We start from the raw sequence: 20,417 nt of genomic DNA on the forward strand, positions 1-20,417 counted from the left end.
CCCTAGCATGTTCCAGGCCTCCAGTCCTAAACACCAGTACTACAAATGAAGTGATGTGGAATTTCCAGAATAAAGAAACATTTACACTCCAATTCTGACTGTGCCACTAGTTAGAATTTGTAAAATTTGCCTCTTCAAAGTCACTCCTCACTGTGGAGCTTGCTTCATTGACACCAGAGGTTTCCAAAAGTGAGGTGGGGCCCAGTGGCCTGCATTCTCACAAGCCTTCCACATGATTGTGATGCACACTCAGGTTTGAGAATCACGGGTTTATGAAATGGTCTGGCTGAAGTCAACATAGCCCCACAGGGGCTCCTTCTGCTCTAATGCTAATGTTCTGGACTTTCCCCCCTGGCAGCCAGCCACACACTAACTCAACAGGGACTCAGAAGCAATGTCAGACTTGCTGTTAGCAGTGATATAGTGCATAATTGTCATGGCGCTTTCCAAGTCTTTGGGGTGTTTGTTCATTCTCCTTTTATATAAACTTCTCTTTCTCATTCTGCCATGGTCCTGTGGTGTCCTTGTGTCACTCCTTACTTATTTCACTTTCTTTCCCTTAGGCCCCATTGTCCTTTTATTTGTAACATATGTGGTACTGGCTTGACCTGCCCTTTTCCATCGCAGACTGGCCAAAGTAGAGAAGGTGTCTGATTGCTTGGCTAACTAATGCATGTACCCTGTGTCTTACAGTGACGTGAGTGTACAGTGGTGCCCCCTCTCCCGGCATTGCAGCACTGAGAAGAGCAGCTCTATTGGCAGCATGGAAAGCCTGGAACAGCCAGGCCAACCTACCTACGAAGGCCACCTCTTACCCATTGACCAGAACATGTACCCCAGCCAGCGTGACTCAGCCTATAGCTCCTTCTCAGCCAGCTCAAATGCCTCTGACTGTGCCCTTTCCCTTAAGCCAGAGGAACCACCCTCTACAGACTGTGTCATGCCAGGCCCAGGGCCGATTAAAGTCACTGATGACCAAGCTAATGTATCTGAGAACTCAGGAAGTAGCCACAGTACCAGTGAGGACCATGTGACCTCCACTTCCCATGCATCATCCTACTCAGACGAGGGCCACCACTCAGGACCTGCCAAGATGGCACGGGGTCCACCAGAGCCTCCAGTGAGGAGCGACAGCCTTCCGGCCTCTAGAGCCCAACTTCTCAATGGAGAGCAGCATCGTGCATCTGAACCGGTGGACTCCTTACCACAAAAGGAAAAACCAGGCTTAGAGACAGTGCTGCCCCCAAGGAGCTCTAATCAGTTCTGCTGTCTTAGTGGGCAAGACCAAGTGACAGATGAGGACCACCAGAACTGTGAGCTCAGCAAGCCTTCTGAATCCAGCCAGGATGACTGTGAGCATCTACTGATAGAGGACTCCTCCAAAGCTCTTGATTCCCCCAAAGCCCATGACAAAGGTTCCAACAAAGAGTTTGGCCTGCTTAAGGAGGCTTCAGCAGATTTGGCTAACACTTTGAACTTTGGTGCCATTCCGCACCTCCGAGGAACCATGGAACATCGCCATAGTGCTCCTGAACAGCTGTTGGCATCCCACTTGCAGCAGGTGCACCTTGATTCCAGAGGCAGCAAGGGGATGGAGTTGCCAATTGGGCAGGATGGACACCAGTGGACTGTGTCCCCTTTGCACAACAACCCTAAAGGGAAGAAAAGTCCAAGTCTTCCCACGGGAGGCACCCAGGACCAGACCCGTAAAGAAAGGAAGACCACGCCCCTGGATGATAAACTGATGGCTTCTGTACACCAGAGCCAAAGTGATGTCCTACTTGGGGAGGTTGATGGACACCCAAACCGAGCAGGCAGAGCAAGCAGTGACTTGACTAGCCAGCAGCCCTCTGCCACTTGTTCCTCTGTTCAACAAACCAGAGACTTCCTTTCAGCCCATAAAATAGTTGATCACACAGAAGCAAGTGAAGAAGGTGACAATGAGCCTAAGGAGTGTGGCCGATTGGGTGGCAGAAGAAGTGGAGGCCCCCGGGGCCGCTCCATCCAAAACCGACGGAGGAGTGAGAGGTTTGCTACCAATCTACGGAATGAAATTCAGAGGAGGAAAGCCCAGCTCCAGAAAAGTAAGGGCCCGTTGTCACAATTGTGTGACACGAACGAAGCCGTGGAAGAGACCCAAGAGCCTCCAGAAAGTCCTCCGCTCTCTGCTTCTAACGCATCTCTTCTGCCTTCATATAAAAACGTCCCTAGTCCTGGAGACAAGGTCTTTAACAAAAGCATGATTCTCAGGGCTAGATCTTCAGAATGCCTCAGCCAAGCCTCAGAGAGTTCCAAAGCTAGGGGAGGCGTAGAGGGAAGAATGAGCCCTGGCCAGAGGTCTGGCCAGTCTTCTTTGGCCCTGAACACATGGTGGAAAGCATCTGACTCATCCACCTTAGACACTGAGAAAGCAAATGCTCACCATGGGGTTTGTAGAGGCCATTGGAGATGGTCTCCAGAACATAACGCACAGCCACAGGTGGCACTATCCACAGAAGCGCCTTCCAACCCAGATGACAGCAAAGAGTTGAAGACATCTACTCCTCAAGCTGGGGAAGAAGCTGTCCTCATGCCGTTTGCAGACAGAAGAAAGTTCTTTGAAGAGAGCAGCAAATCTTTATCTACATCACATTTGCCAGGCTTAACCACTCATAACAACAAGCCATTTATCCAGAGACAAAAACCTATAGATCAAAACTTCCAGTCAGTGAGCTATAGGGATTTAAGATGCCATCCTCTGGACCAATCATATCATTCTGCAGACCAATCATACCATGCTGCAGACCAATCCTATCATTCCTTGTCACCACTTCAGTCAGAAACTCCTACTTACCCAGAATGCTTTGCTACTAAAGGCCGAGACAATTCCCTGTGCTGTAAGCCAGTGCATCACGGGGACTGTGATTACCACAGGACCTGTTCTCATCCCTGCAGTGCTCAGGGAACTGTAAGGCATGATCCTTGCATCTGTTGTTCTGGAGAAATCTGCCCTGCCTTGCTAAAGAGAAACTTGTTGCCAAAATGCCACAACTGTAGGTGTCACCACCACCAATGCATCCGGTGTACAGGTTGCTGTCACGGTCCTCAGCATAGTGCCCATGAGGACAGCAGCATGGCACCTGGCAATGCTTGGAAATCCAGGAAGGCAGCCATACAGGTGAGGACTTGGTTCTTGGGTGAGTGACATTGATTCTTCTAAAATAGGATTGCACTTCCTTTCAATGATGTAGCCCCTTCTGTACACAAGATGTCAGCATACCCAGGTCACTGTAGAGGTTGGCCAAAGGAACTTTTGCTCCTTCAAATTAATAGAACTGGTATTGATTTGAATGGTAAAGTTAGTATCTGAGTGATCTAGAGCAAACCATGAATGTATTATCTTTTGAAGTTGCACTATTTTAAAGGGGAAATATATGTTCACCTTATAAAACAGCTAGTACTAATATAATTAAAAGGTAGAATCCACATATGAGCTAGAAACATACCATTTGCCTTCTTGAGTCCGACTTATTTTGCTTATTTTTACTTCTACCCACTTTTCTTTTTTCAATATTTTAATATTTTAATTTTAATTCACTTTTCATCTCAATCACAGCCCCATTCCTCCTCTCCTCTCAGTCACACCCTTCCACATTTGTTTTCTTAAATTTACTTTCTATTCACTTTACATGTTTTACTCATTTTCTACAAATATCATGACTTATTCTTTACTACTAAATAAAATTATATTATGTGTAGCAACCAGAGGACTCACTAAGTCCTACCACAGATATACTTATGCACCCTTAGTTATAGCTACAATACTTATAGTAGCTGAGGAATAAAACCAGCATAGATGTCCATCAATAGATGAATGTATAACATGGCTCTTCTGTTGGAAAAATCAAAGTGGAGAACCGTGTTTGTCAGTATGTAGTCATATGGAAGTTGAAGGCAGCAAGGCCTGCAAGCACATTAAGTAGCTTGATATAGATCAGATTTACATAAGGATATATTCATCAACAGCCAGCAGATTTCACTAATATTTGTACATGTCATAGGAAACAAATTTTGCCTAAAGCAGTAGAAGCAAATTGATAAGTTTAAAGTGCATGCAGAAATATTTTTGAAGTATACTAATGCATACAATTTAACATTTCCCACCTATGCATCTTACACATATTTTGATTTACATATTCCTAGTACTCTAATAGGCTTCAAGGTTATGGTAAATCATACTGTTTTCTGAATAGTAAATTAAAACACTTTGTTACTTCTACAAGGTTGACCTTTGTACATTGGCTTTATAGCCTACCACCTTGCTGAACTCATTGAGGCATTCTAGTAGCTCTGTGGTGGTTCATAGACAAGTTTACACAGAGGCGGTCGCTTCATCTTAGAATAGAACATCCACATTCTGTATGTGCTTCCCTGGGAAAGAGAGCCTGACTGCTCTGTCTGGGATCCCCCAATACAATGTTCAGAAGGAATGCTGAGAGCAACATTGTTGCTCAGTTTTCAGTGTTTCACTGTGAAGTTTGGTGGCTACAGACAGTCTTGCAGTAACTGTCCTTCTGCAGTCGGCCTTTATTGGATTGAGAAATGCCTTTTTTTTTTTTGTCTTAGCTTCAGAGGGGCTTTCTTTCTTTTTTAATTAAGTTGGACTTTGGGTTCTTTCAAATGTTTTACCTGCATCTATTGAGATGACCATGTAGTTTATTTTTTGTCTAAATTTACAGTGAGCTATATCAACTGGATTTTGAAATAAGTATCCTCCTCTCATTTCCAGGATAAAACCCACTTGATCATAATATGCTAACTTTTTTATGCTGCTAGACCTGGTTTATTGACATGTTGTTAATGCCCTTTGCATCTCCATTTATTAGAGATTGTAGACTGTATTGTAAAATCGTTGTTTTTCCTAACTAGGTAATGAGGCGGCAAACATTCCCTCCTCTTGTACTTTCAGGAAGAATGTATATAGCACTGGTGTTATTTCTTCCTTAAGCATGTGGCCAAATTTATCATCAAAATCATTTGGGCCTGACTTTTCTTTCTGAGAATGTTTGAAAATGTACATTAATTTCCCCAATAGTTAACAGAGTTATTGAAACAATCTGTTTCTTCATGGGTGAACTTTGGTAGCTTTTAAGGAATTACTCAATGTCATTTAGGTTTTGACATTTATGCAGATAAAATGGTTGGAACCTACTTTGAAGTGCGTCTAAAAATTTAATATGCACTGGTTGATAAATAGAAGAGCAAACAGGCACATGATAAGGTGACTCTAGCACAAACGTTATTTGTATCATCTAGGCAGGATACGTAAATGTTCACCATCAACTGCTTTCCTCATTTTGATATGTTTGAAAATATTCACAATGCTAACAAAAAGAGAAAAGAAAAAGTAGATAATGCCCAAAAGGCATTGAAGCTGAAACTCGACTTAGCTGTGCTTCAATTCCTTCCCCAGAATTTACAGTGCCTAATCTTTCCCATCGAAAAAAATGAAGGTAATATCAGCACCTGCTTCATAAGTTGCATTAAATGGCGAACATGTGCAAAGCCTTTAGAACAGTGACTGCCAGACAGTAATCATCTTATGAGTAAGCTATTTTAAGATGAAGGGAAATTCGGCTTAGGCTTGAGAAATCTTGGCTGAAAGAAGTACTCATAAGCAAGTACTAGGGAAAGGGGCTTGAAGGTAAAGGAAAGGGTGGCTACAGGGGTGTCCTCTCAGGACCAGCTCCTCTGAAAGACAAGGAAGTTCCATTGACTGGTAGCAGCAGCTGGCTGTAGCAATATAGACAAGCTGTTGCCTATGCCATATCCTTCCATTTGTACTTGGAGGAAGGGATGCATTGGGTTCCTAATGTCTGTTACACTGGCTAAGCCTATCTGCTTAGATACTAGGCTTTCAGGTATGTAGATGGCTATGTACATAGGAATGTGCCATTTCTACCCTTGTCACCCGAATGCTGTATTCCTGACCCTGTGAGACATACACCATGCTTTCAGATACTCCAGCTCTGACAAAGTATTTACTGTGGTGGCTATCTGAAGAAGAGGTGAGAGAGCCTGTTCTTTCTCTCATGAAGAAGGCTATGGAGCTAACCAGCTCTGGCTTAGTAAAGCCTAGAGAAGTGAAATCTGCATATACCAACAACATACAGATTTTTATGCCAGTTAGTTTTACATACATAGCCAGATGATTCCACTGAATACTTACATGGGACACCTGAGGAAACTGATTCTTGGAGGTCACACATCTCACAAGGTGCAGAGCCAGGATTTGAACAACATAAAATAACTTATATGCCCAGTCCACTGGATTCTGGGTGCCTTAGATTATCAATGTATTCAGTCCTCTAGCAATCAAGAAGTAGATACTCTGGTCATGAATATGCTACCATATAGCAAGTACCATATATTTGTGGTATAATGTTATACAAACATTCTTACGTATGGTGTAACATGTATACATACAGATATTTATACATAACATATGTACAGGTTATATGTTATGTATGACATACACATGTTATATGTGTATAACATTCTATATATGTGTATCATGTATAGTGTGTGTGTATAGCATACCATGTAACTAAGTTGAAGAGGATTGTAGGCCATCTACTTGGTGAAGGCAGATGTGGACTCCAAAGCACTGCTTCTAGTTTCAGAGGCTGTGTGCTGGCCTATGTGTCAACTGCCTCTTCAAGAGTAGAGTTCAAAGCCTGGGCCTTCTCTTATGTAGCAAACAGGGTAGCTTCTAGCAATATCACTTATACCTAAGCAGCAAGTTCTACTATTATCTTCGACTGCTATCAGTTGTGAGTATTGCTTCTTTGGTTCAAAGAGCACAGACCAGTTATAGGAAACTAAGTGGCTGAGGCAAAAGAATAAAGTAGTACTGAGAATCTGGGAAGGTCAGTGGGAGTTGGTGGAGGGTGAGAATCTGGGAAGGTCAATGGGAGTTGGTGGAGGGTGGGAATCTGGGAAGGTTGGTAGGAGTGGCTGGAGGGTGTGAATCTGGGAAGGTCAGTGGGAGTTGGTGGAGGATGGGAATCTGGGAAGGTTGGTAGGAGGGTTTTGTTGGGGTCACCCACTCTATTTTCTAAGCACTTTCATGGGACTAGACCAAACATGGAGAGAAAATCCTGGTATTTGCTATGGCTGAACAAGTATGGTACCTTTGTGGGCAGTGACATCTCACAAATATGTCAAGGCAGATAGCCTGAAGTGTAAATTATTAGAATTGCTCAGTGCCCTCCCCATCCCCCAGAGACTGTTCTCCGGTTTTGTGGAAGCTGAAATAAAAAATAAACCTCACCTTTTTCATAGTAACATCTCCTTGAGGCCAGAGTTTGTATTATTAAGGCTGGTCTCATGCACTCAAGTAGTCTTCCTGCAATAGACTCCCCAGTGTTGTGACTACAGAGGCTTCTATGCACTGTGCCAGGCATTCTCTACACATCTCATTTGATGCGCACTAGTAAGCTTTATTTGCCAAATAGCAAACTCAGGTTCAAAATGGTGACAGAATGTCCCTTACATAGCACAGATAATAAATGCCTTAGCCACTGTAACTGATACCAAAGACCTATATTCATTCTTCTTTGCCAGCTGTTTGTCCCCAAAAGAGAGGCCCACTGGGGCTAAAGCAATAAGCCTTGGAAAGGTCTAATAATAGCAGTATTAGAGCAAAATGAATTTAGCAGATCAGTGCAGCTTAGGAAAAATGCCTTCTCTTACGTTAAGCTCTGAGTCGCCAGGTGGAGGGTGATGAATGCAAAAGCAGGAAGAACCTGAAAAGCAAACATGTATTCAGGTTTAGGCAGCAGTGAGAAGAAAGGAAAATTTTTACAAATGACACGTATGGCTGAACAATTCAGGAAATCCATCCAAGGTAGACAGTCTACTTCTATAACATATGAACCAGGGCACTTAATACTTGTTCGACTGGAGAAGAGCTCATGTCAGCCCTTGTCTGAAGATGGGTGCACAGGAGAAAGAGCAATTGCAGGATGAGAGTAGCTGACATCTCCACTCTACATGGGAGATGGTTTCTGCAGCAGGAAAACCTGCTCCAGGTCTCTGCTTCTGTATTAGAAGAAGCAGGAGCCGTGAACAGTTCATCAAGTAGGACAAAAAGAAGACCTCCGTCCCTCAGTGCAAGCAGGAGCCAGAGCAAACATGCTAAACTGGTTCTTGAATGGGGTTTTGGAGGGGTGGGGAACAAGAGGAAAATTCGGCATTCTTAGTCCTGGTCCCTGAATGTTTTATGGATTTCTGCATGAGTGCAGTAACTCAGCAGGCTTCCCAAAGGAAAGGCAGCCTTCCAACTGAGCATTTCTGGAGCTTGTCTGGGAGCGTCCAGGCTATAAGCTAAGGAACCTGGCCAGACTGCTATTTTTGAAACTACCTAGATACCTGGCTGTTCAAAGTTCCCTAACTTATCAGAATTTCCCTTTGCAGGAATTTCCTGTGGACAAGTGGAAGCCAATAACAGGAAACAGGAAAACTAGTCATTCTGGGAGGTAAGTGACTACTCAGGGATTTGGGGTGACTTTGTGCCTCTGAAGTTTCCTTAGAAATTATGATGGCTTTTGGTTTGCTTGATTTTCTTTGATGAAACTGGTATGCTGTTCACATCATGGACTTGTTGCCATATATAATCTAATGTGCCCCCTACACCATCATCTGAATATAGACTAAATAGATTATGAGAACATTTTAGAATAGGGAGGAATCAGCAGTGTTGTAAAGGTATGCCTGAAGCAACTATGTCTAGATGTGCCTGAGGACATAGCAAACCAGACTGTGCTGAAACCAGAGGAAGACGTGATCTGTGCCTGTCTTCCCAGTGGCCACAAACAATTGGAATCAATAGAGAAGAGGGACTATTCTCTTTGTCTAACATTTTTGAAGGTACCTACTTCTTGGGTTCTGCCACCACACTTTTAATAGAGTTTATTGAGAACTGAAGGACTGTTAAAAAAAAAAAGTTTATGCTGGTGATAGGTTACAACTCTTGGAGAAAGGCACATGTGGCTTGGAATAAAGAGAAAATAACTCCTTTGTGTAGGATGGAGCATCTAACTCCTATAATTGTGGATAATGGTAGCCAGCACTCAAATTCCCTAGAAACAAGGGGCTCTAAGTGAATCAGAGCCAGCAGTGGATAGTCACCTTCCTTCTCTCTCTCTCTTTCTCTCTCTCTTTCTCTCTCTCTCTCTCTCTCTCTCTCTCTCTCTCTCTCACACACACACACACACACACACACACACACACACACACACCTTGATATGCTCTTTCAGCCAGTTTTTCTCAGGCTGGGCAGTAGAAGAGGGTTCTCCATGATTTTGAGTCTGACTTTCCCAGAATAAAGGAGACAGAAACAAAAGGTGCAAGCTGTGCCTGTTCTCCATGTGAAGGCACTAAGAGACATGAAAAGAATCTTGGTCTGCTGGCCCTTAAGTAGTCCAGAATTCTTTCAGGTGGTCTATGTTATGCTCCATTACTTTCAATTACAATATAACTATGTCATTTTCCCCTTCCCTTTCTTTCAACCAACTCCCATGTTCTATCCCTCCAGCTCTTTCCATGCCTCCCCTTATTCGTGGCCTCTTTTTCTTTTATTATTATTATTGTCAAACACACACACACACACACACACACACACACACACACACACACACACAAGTATAAATGCACCCTGCTGAGTCTATTTGGTGTTGCTTGCATGGATGATTTTAGGCATGACCACTTGGTATTGGATAACCAATCGGGGGCTTCTCCCTGAGGAATGCCGTTCAGAAGCTTCTTTGATGAGAGATAAGAGCTACAGTTAGCTGTGGAGGTAATCATCGGCTTTCTCATTGGACTTAAGGCCCAATCAACAAGAGGAAAAATAGGCCTTGAACAGGAAACCTGGCCAACTATATAGGAATAGGAAGCTTGTGGGTCTTCGTGGAAAACCTACTATTTAGAGGAAACTTTTGCATTTCCCCTGCAATGGGAAAGGGGAATGCCCAATATGTATTAATCATCTGTGACTATCAGTCATTGGGGTGATGAGACTACATTTGAATTTTCTTTTTTTTTTTTCCATTTTTTATTAGGTATTTAACTCATTTACATTTCCAATGCTATACCAAAAGTCCCCCATATCCACCCACCCCCACTCCCCTGCCCACCCACTCCCCCTTTTTGGCCCTGGAATTCCCCTGTACTGGGGCATATAAAGTTTGCAAGTCCAATGGGCCTCTCTTTCCAGTGATGGCCGACTAGGCCATCTTTTGATATATATGCAGCTAGAGTCAAGAGCTCCGGGGTACTGGTTAGCTCATAATGTTGTTCCACCTATAGGGTTGCAGATCCCTTTAGCTCCTTGGCTACTTTCTCTAGCTCCTCCATTGGGAGCCCTATGATCCATCCATTAGCTGACTGTGAGCATCCACTTCTGTGTTTGCTGGGCCCCGGCATAGTCTCACAAGAGACAGCTACATCTGCGTCCTTTCAATAAAATCTTGCTAGTGTATGCAATGGTGTCAGCGTTTGGATGCTGATTATGGGGTGGATCCCTGGCTATGGCAGTCTCTACATGGTCCATCCTTTCATCTCAGCTCCAAACTCCGTCTCTGTAACTCCTTCCATGGGTGTTTTGTTCCCAAATCTAAGGAGGGGCATAGTGTCCACACTTCAGTCTTCATTCTCCTTGAGTTTCATGTGTTTAGCAAATTATATCTTATATCTTGGGTATCCTAGGTTTGGGGCTAATATCCACTTATCAGTGAATACATATTGTGTGAGTTTCTTTGTGAATGTGTTACCTCACTCAGGATGATGCCCTCCAGGTCCATCCATTTGGCTAGGAATTTCATAAATTCATTCTTTTTAATAGCTGAGTAGTACTCCATTGTGTAGATGTACCACATTTTCTGTATCCATTCCTCTGTTGAGGGGCATCTAGGTTCTTTCCAGCTTCTGGCTATTATAAATAAGGCTGCTATGAACATAGTGGAGCATGTGTCCTTCTTACCTGTTGGGGCATCTTCTGGATATATGCCCAGGAGAGGTATTGCTGGATCCTCCGGTAGTACTATGTCCAGTTTTCTGAGGAACCGCCAGACTGATTTCCAGAGTGGTTGTACAAGCCTGCACTCCCACCAACAATGGAGGAGTGTTCCTCTTTCTCCACATCCTCGCCAATATGTATTAATCATCTGTGACTATCAGTCATTGGGGTGATGAGACTACATTTGAATTTTCATTTCCTTTCTACAGTAGTTCTTTTGCTGCCAGTCTTATAGGTGCTCTCTAGAGAAGTTATATAATTTAACAGATAGCAAATGGTACTATTATGTTTCAGACAGTCTGACTCCAACCTTCCTGTCCCCCCCCCCACTCCCTCACTATTTTTTCTGCTTACCTTAGGATCCAAAAAGGGCAGACTGTAAATAGGTTCCTCAATAGAGTGTTTCAGGAATCCAAGTTCTAGGTAGAGATTTTGTCTTGATCAGCCTTCATCAGCCTCCCTCCACTGCAAGCTGTGAACTTTTTTATATTATATCCTTGGGGATATAATTTTAATCTAGTGACACTGTTTATAATTAGATTGAAACCTTTAAAAGAAGATACCGTATCTTAGGCACAGCCTTATTCTTTGTGCTTAATACAAGTGGTATTTATCATCTGGTAGCCAGAAAGAAGAAATAGAATCTACTCACTACTACATGGGTGAAAAGACACAAAAACAATAATGCCAACTAACATTTTCCTGTTTTTTTCCCTTTCATTTTATTTTTTTCAACACTAGGGAAAGAAGCTATGATCTTGTGTACACTGGGCAAGTGCTCCACCATAAAGCAGCACCCCAGGGCAGTAAATAACTCAGCTCTATGCTGTAAGCACCATGGAATGCATTTTACAAGTCGTTATCACTGTGAGGTTGTAGAGTAGGTATAATCAGTGTAGGTTCCGCTTCTGTTCCATGTAATTCAGAGAAGCAGTTGAGGCACACACGAAAACATTCATTTGCCTAAAACCCCTCAGCTGGTAAGGTAATTCTCCCTAAGTAGTCTCACTTCAGAAACCACTCTCCAAAGTACTTCTCCTACTCACTTGTCCGAGAAGTAATAGTCTTACTAAAAACTTAGAAGGTGGACTCCCTGTAGCTTAGCAAGGTGGGAGCTACTAGTGAAAGAGCAGTGAGAAGCATTATCTGCCCACAGCTGGAGCAGAACAAGAGTAGCCCACACAAAGTTCAGCAACGGTAATAATACATTATTACTTGCAAAAACAACCTATGTGCTAGGAGTTGAGTTGCACAACTTCCTAACAATTCCAGCAGGTAGGTATTAGATTAGGGTATGAGATCTCAGAGTTGCGTGTGCAACAGAAACTTCTGGACAGCTTGTTGAAACATGAGAGCTAGTTGGACCCCCAGAAAAATCTAATTTCATAGGTGTGAAGTATGGCTCAAAAATCAGTATTGCTAACTGGCATCCTCGGGTGATGCTGGCGCAGCTAGTCCTTGGACCACACATTGAGAATTGCTAACTGAAATAAAGGATTTGAGGTTCAGAGAGGGTGAATTATCCACTCAAGGTCAGAGCTGGTAAGTTTTTCCTTACCAAAGTTTCCAAAAGAACATAGAGTTTCAACAAGAAACACTGCGCCCCAGTCCATGATAATTATTTATTGTGTTTTGTTATCATCAGTTCATAGGAGGATAAGAGACCTGAAGGTGGTAGGAGAGGAGACTAAGCAAGATGTCTTGGAGGAATCAACCCTACAACTGAAGTTAGGGCCTTGGAGTTAATACTGCTTGAGCTGAGATCCATGTTCATGTGCGTCTTCCTCCCTACCCCCCTCATTGACTCTTCTTGCCATCTCTTTCTTATCTCTGTCACTGTCTTCATCTTGTCTTTTGTGTAAGATAGAATAAGAGTAACAACATCAAATATTTGTGAGATTCAAATGAATAAATATAAAGAAACCCTTCCAGTCAAAACTCAACACTAGGAATGTTAGTCGTGCTGATGAGGAGAAGGCATGGACCACACTCAGCAATAAGAGCAGAGAAATAGAAATTAGGAAGCTTTAGACCAGGATAGGTAAGCCTGGAGAACTAGGTAGGATGAGCAATGTGAGAGCAAGTCTTGTTCACTCATCACCAGTGAGAACTAAGTTCTGATGGGATAGCACATTGACACTCTGATGTGCTGTGTATGATGCAGTGACTACAGACAGCAGTAATGAACTAACTGTACATCTGAAAAAGCGAGAAGGGGGATTTGAACATTTTGCCATAAAGACATGATAAATATTTGAGAAGAGATGTTTACCCTGACTTAATCATTCGATGTAATCGCATCAAATGTATACAATTATTCAATGTATACATGTATCAAGCAATACCTGGTGCCCCATTAACACACACACACACACACATATATGAGAAGAGAGAGGAGAATGGGACCTGGAAAATGACAAAAATTCCTTATATAAAACTATGAAACTTTCAAACACAAATAAATTCAAATTAAAAATTATTGACAGTCAGTGACTTGATAAATGTGGCATTTTAGGCAACTTGGCAGCATTAGCAGACTGGATGAGTTGGAGGGTAACCAAGAGGGGCAGTGGTCCAGGAATTAAAATGTGTTATGGACAAGGGAGTGGATGTGGAGGTGCAGTAGAAATATAGAACAAAAGATAGATAAATGTGTGTGGGGCTTTGGGAGAAAAAGAATTGTTTATTATGGAAACAGCACTACAGAAAATTAACCATAAGAAGAGGTAGCCATGTTTCTCCCACCTTAATCCTCTCATTTTCTGTTGGCTTTTTCTATAGGTGTGATGATTATTCCTGGCAGAGTTGTAATAACTATGCAAATGAACTTTTGTATCTTGATCCACTAAGCATTATTTGATAAATAATTTTCATTCAGGCTTCCTCAATAATTATAATTTTAACAGCTATAAAATATTTCATCTGCTTATTTGGTAGTAATTTGCTTAATCCTTCCTAAATTGTTGAATAATCCAGTTGTTTTCAAGGTTTTTATATTATAAAGCTATTATCTAGAACATTTTGAATAGCTATAGATTTTTTTCTCATTTTGATTTTCTCATTAGAACAATTATCTCTGAAAGAATTATTAAAGAATCTACTTTCTGGAATTTGTATCACAAAGTCACAATATATGAATATTCTTAAGACCCTTTATATATTTAACAAACTTTCCTCAGGAGGCATTTTACACTATCATCTGCAATATGCTACAATAGTTCTTTATACCAAATCTTGCCATCATTGAAAAATTTTCTTTTCCTAACACAACAGCTATACCTGCTAATCACTTTAGTTTGCTTGCCTTGATCATTCAAGTTTGAACATTTTTTTCATGTGTTAATGTTAGATTATTTGCTTACAACTACAAGACATCTTTTTGAAGGACAAGAAGAGAAAACTGGTTCTAGAGCTTTGAAACAGAGGACATGATTAAAACTAGCTAAATCCTGGTAGCCTGAGAAGTTACTGACATAGATGGGAGAGTCCAGAAAGAGAGCAGGTTTAGAGGAGAAGATACTAGCCTAGAACCAAGATATGTTAGACATGAAGTTAATGAGGTCTGCAGGCAGATTCTTTAAAGGATGCTTGCCAAATATCCAGCCAGGATAAGATGAGGAGGAGAAAATGATAAAGCAGAAGTGGTAGAAGGAATTATCTGTCAATGTACTGCCATCATGGAAGACAGCATTAATGGGCTTTGACAGTTTGCAGTCTTAAGGTTCCTTCAGGAAAGCAAATTTAGCAAACTACTGGGTATGGAAAATACACGGCATGATTGCCTGTAATTGAGTTCTGTGAAGAAGAAATGAAAACATCTTCAGTCATTATGAATTCACTCATTCTGAGTATACAACTTGAGTATGTTTGGTAGATGATGTATAATCATCGCCACAATCCAGTTCTAGAATGTTTCTGCCATCCTGCAATGATCGCTCATGCCTATTTGCAGCAGTCACTTGCCATTCTCCCATTTTCAATGTGATGCAATTGCTAATTTGTTTCGGTTTTCATAGAATTGCTCTTTTCTGTTCCCCTCATTCAGGTAGAATAACATAACACACATGATTTTGTGTCTCATGTCTATAAATTGGGATGGTGTTTTAGCCATGCATCCACATGGTAGCATATTTCAGGTCTTTTTTTTTTTTTTTTTTTTTTTTTTGGCCAAATACCATGATGAGTTCACTTTTTCTTTATCCAGTCATCCACTAAGAAATACTTGAGCTGCTTTTACTTTCTGTTACAAGTTCTGTTGTTATCAACATTCATATATAATGTTCTAGGTAGGTATGTTTTCAGTTCTTAGCATACTTAGGAGTAGATTTTCTGTTCTATATGGTAACTTTATATTGAACTTTTAAAAGAAGTATCTGTCTTCTAAAATGGCTGTACACTAGTTTATTATTTTTGTTGATATCATTATACTGTGTGGTTAAAATGTTTAGAAATATTTTAATATTGAAATGTTTTAAAAGAAACTGGCTAGGTAAAAGAAAAGAAACTATGGACACATAAACTTAATTTAGTGGTTCTCAAAACGTGGTCACAGGCCCAGTAACCTCAGTCATCCAAGACTTTCTTAGAAATGCAGTCTGAGGCCCCACCCAGCCCTAGTGGATTAGAAAGACCCCTCAGGATTTTTCAGCCCTCTATGCCATTTTGACATATGAGAAGTTTTGAAAGCAAGCTGTTTAAGTGATGGTTTGGTAGAGGTCTCAGAAACTAGATTAAATTTAAAATAGAAAAAGATGAACAAAAAGGGTAAGAATATCAGTACTGAAAATGAAAGAGGCAGATCACAGTTATAGATGTCAGACAAATATGTAAACTAGTCTGGTGGTTCCTTAAAAGCTTACAAACAATTACCACATGGCCCAGCGATACCATAACTGGTTATATTCCTGAAGGACTCCAAGTCAGCATGCTGCCAAGATGTTTACATACCCATATTATTGCTATACTAGTCACAAGAGCCAAGATCAGAAAATTGGACATAGAACTACCAGAAGATCCAGCAATACCTCTCCTGGGCATATACCCAGAAGATGGTCCAACCAGTAATAAGAACACATGCTCCACTATGTTCATACCATCCTTATTTATAATAGCCAGAAGCTGGAAAGAACCCAGATGTCCCTCAACAGAGGAATGGATACAGAAAATGTGGTAATTTGCACAATGGAGTACCACTCAGCTATTAAAAACAATGAATTTATGAAATTCTTGGACAAATGGATGTATCTGGAGGATATCATCCTTAGTGAGGTAACCCAATCACAAAAGAAGTCACTAGATATGTACTCACTGATAAGTGGATATTAGCCCAGAAACTTAGAATACCCAAGATACAATTTGCAAAACACAAGAAAATCAAGAAGAAGGAAGACCAACATGTGAATACTTCATTCCTCCTTAGAATAGGGAACAAAATACCCATGAAAGGAGTTACAGAGACAAAATTTGGAGTAAGATGAAAGAAATCAGCATAGATGCTCACCAACAGGTAAACAGATAAAGAAAATACACACACATACAGAGAGAGAAGGAGAGAGAGAGAGAGAGAAAATATGAGTGTGTTAAAGTTAGTTTTAGAACTTTATTTAGCCCTAATGGGAGAAGGTTATACCATTTGTAGAAAAGTGGATGGAACTAGAAATGATAATGTTAAGTGAATTAAGTCAGATTCAGAAACACAATTATGTTCACTCTCATTTTTAACATATATATATGTGTTAACACATATATATGTTTATATATATACATATATATGTATATATATGACATGAAAGTAGAATATTATGTAGAGAAAGGAAGGTATTAAATGGAGAGGCAAAGAGAACAAGAGGGTAAGGGGAAGAAAAAAACAATACTGCGTTTCCTCTCATATGAGGACTCTACATTTAGCAATATATAGATAGATGTGAAGATAGCTGGAGTTGGCACTTCAGGGAGACCAGTGGTGAGGGAGTGCAAAGGAAAATGGTAATAAAGGGTAGTCTTGAAGAAACTACAATTATACATGTATGAAATGCCATAATGGGACATAGTACCTTATGTGCTAACTTTAAAACTGAGTAAGATACAGGAAAGGGTTATTTTTTTTTTTCAGATATGAAGGACTAGAAAAGACTTAGTGAGAATATGACATTTATAAGGAAAAGTCCTGATGGAGTTTTCCCCCGCACTTTTTCTTAGTACCACACACATACGCTTTCACATTTATTATGTCATTTCTGTCACAACTAGAATGATGGGTGTAGGTGGGAGAATCAAAAGTATAATCTTAAGTTACACTATCTGCCTCGAAGCAGATAACTCTAAGTAGTTCTATTCCTAGTTTCTCTCAGTTGTTATTTGCTTTACATGCAGAGAGAATGCAAACTCATTTTGGTATTAGTAGGAGAGGAATATTAGGAGTAGATATAGTGGGAGAAAAGGTTACATAATTGTAGGTACTTAAAAGCTAACAGATACTCTTTTCTGGATTATCTCCCTTGGATTTCTGTACTTGTAATCGCCTACCTCAATTCTTTCCTTTTTCCATTTTGCATGTAACTGCAGAATATATATTTATCGTATACACAGCCTTAGTTAACTCCAACAACATTGTATACCTTATTTTTCCTAATTCACTCTGGAGGAACCTAATACTACGGAAGAAAGTAAATTAAGGAAAGTGATCATTATACTAGTAACGGCAAGAAAAAGGTATGATAGCTAACATTTATTGAGTGCTTACTATCTGTCAGACCCCATTTACATAAATTGTGTAGTCATATGTTATGGTCTTGTGTGTGACATACTTTTGCCAATAAGATAACTGACTCACAAGAAGATTAAAGTCACGGTCCCAAGGTCAGACAGTCATCTTATTCCAGAGCCCATTGCCTGTGGATTTATAGTGTATTTCACAACTTTAGAGCTCTGTGTAGTTGTTTCAACTCTCTACTGAGATTTTCTTCCTTTTCTCTTCCCTATTCTACCTTGGGTTGGGTGTGGGGGAATCTAGGATCCACTTCCTATTTTCTGATTAAGTAGAAGAAAATGGATAGTTGAATCTGATTGCATAAGAAATAGTCCATTTCCAGGAAGCCATTCACTTACAGATCATATACCTTACTTAGATTGATAGCACGTTCTATCCAGAAGGTAAAACAGGGGAATATTAATGAATTTATGAAATTCCTAGGCAAATGGATGGACCTGGAGGGCATCATCCTGAGTGAGGTAACTCAATCACAAAGGAACTCACACAATATGTACTCATTGATAAGTGGATATTAGCCCAGAAATTTAGGATACCCAAGATATAAGTTACAATTTGCAAAGCACATGAAACTCAAGAAGAATGAAGACCAAAGTCTGGACACTTTGCCCCTTCTTAGAATTGGAAGCAAAACACCCATGGAAGGAGTTACAGAGACAAAGTTTGGAGCTGAGACAAAAGGATGGACCATCTAGAGACCACCATATCTGGGGATCCATCCCATAATCAGCTTCCAAACGCTGACACCATTGCATACACTAGCAAGATTTTGCTGAAAGGACCCTGATATAGCTGTCTCTTTTGAGACTATGCCGGGGCCTAGCAAACACAGAAGTGGTTGCTCACAGTCAGCTATTGGATGGATCACAGGGCTGCCAATGGAGGAGCTAGAGAAAGTATCCAAGGAGCTAAATGGATCTGCAACCCTATAGGTGGAACAATAATATGAACTAACCAGTACCCCCTGGAGCTCGTGTCTCTAGCTGCATATGTATCAGAAGATGGCCTAGCCAGCCATCAGTGGAAAGAGAGGCCCATTGGTCTTGCAAACTTTATATGCCTCAGTACAGGGGAACACCAGGGCCAAGAAGTGGGAGTGGGTGGGTAGGGGAGTGGGGGGATGGTATGGGGGACTTTTGGGATAGCATTGGAAATGTAAATGAGGAAAATACCTAATAAAAAAGTTAAAAAAAAACAGTGGAATAACATATTTATTTCAGCTGAGGATATAAGATAAATCTGTGGCTGTTAAGTTGAAGATGTCATTAGATACAAGATGGATGGGTAGAAATATAAAAAAGTTAGAATAAGAAAATTTGTACGCCAAAATGTAATAAAAAGCTAAGCTGCAGAGAGAGGGAAATGCCAGGGAACAACATTATTGATAGCAGTGGAATGTCCAAAATGGATGAAGAAGGGATACAGATGGAGAAGGTCAGATTGAAGATTTAGTTTGAAGATTTAGCTTTCTAAGTGGACAAAGACTTAGCAGGCAGTTTACTTTACACCCGAGGAAAGAAACTGTAAAATCATTCCATGGAAAACTATAACCTCTAGAGCAATTAAAGAAATATAAATAAAATCAATTTCAAGATATTATAGAATTCTTATTAAACTGTCAACAATTTGCAGAAGTGCTAAGTGAAATTTTAAAATCCTACCTAGGCAAGGCATGGTCAAATAGCAGTTTTTCCCTGGAAACAGTATATATTAGTTCACTTATCCTAGAGGACATTCTGGAAATATGTGACAAGAATGCATTACTCATCATATTCTGTCCCAATATACTTTCAAGGGAATAATCCAAAAGATAAAATTAATTTCTCAAAAAGTGTTTATATTACCTCTACTTATGGTCATTGAAAAGGCTTAGCAATGTATTCTATCGTAAATGATGGACTAGAATAGAGCAGCCACTAACAATGACAGATGTACAAATACTGAATTTTTCAGGATATGTAATCATATTAATGTAATAATTATACCTTACCCCAGAAAGGTAAACACTAATCCACGTGTTGAATTTGAAAGGAAATTCATGAGAAAAAAAATCTGATTACATGTAATTAGCTTGATTTGAAAAAGCATAGTGTGCATTGGGTATGTGTCAAAATGTTGAAATTCATAATTTAAAAAAAAATTTGAAGAAGTAGCAGACCACATCAGTTTGATCCAGTCCTGGGAAGTTTGAGATCAAAGGCTTTGCAAACACTCCTATATCAGTAACAGATGGGTTCTCACCAGGCATGCTACAATTTGGTTTGCTAGAACTCTCCATCAGTTAGTACCTCTGCTTATTTAAATCCAGGAGAACTTTGACATCCAAAGGGATACCTAACCAAACCACCATGAACCTCCACATATGTCACCACTACCATGACATAGTATTCTACCCTCCTCCCATATAAATACATAAAAATATTATCTGATTCATTCTTATAATTTTCTTAAGACCTTTCTATTTCTTTTCATTCAATCGGTGTCCTATTGGGAAAGGGAAAACCCCACATGTTCTGTCTACCAGTGTAACTTCTGTATCTTTGGTATCTTCATGTGTAGAAATCGGAGTCATTTGGGCAAGGGGGTGTA

The 20,417-nt window shown here is 40.5% G+C and overlaps 1 protein-coding gene across 5 annotated transcripts in view; it reads left to right on the top strand.

The window, feature by feature from the left end:
* Positions 1-20,417, top strand: part of Shroom4 (shroom family member 4) — a 237,506-nt gene that overhangs the window by 182,550 nt on the left and 34,539 nt on the right. For all 5 annotated transcript variants that reach the window (XR_001782743.2, XM_006527549.4, NM_001040459.2 and 2 more), the window contains 2 exons: positions 694-3,157; positions 8,458-8,519. Coding sequence is in view for 4 of the 5 variants with exons in the window: in XM_006527549.4 (XP_006527612.1) it covers positions 694-3,157; positions 8,458-8,519 (2,526 nt within the window). In the remaining variant the exon portion in view is untranslated. The remainder of the gene's footprint in view (positions 1-693; positions 3,158-8,457; positions 8,520-20,417) is intronic.

The sequence above is a fragment of the Mus musculus genome, chromosome X (assembly GCF_000001635.26).
Source record: "Mus musculus strain C57BL/6J chromosome X, GRCm38.p6 C57BL/6J".
Classification (NCBI taxonomy): domain Eukaryota; kingdom Metazoa; phylum Chordata; class Mammalia; order Rodentia; family Muridae; genus Mus; species Mus musculus.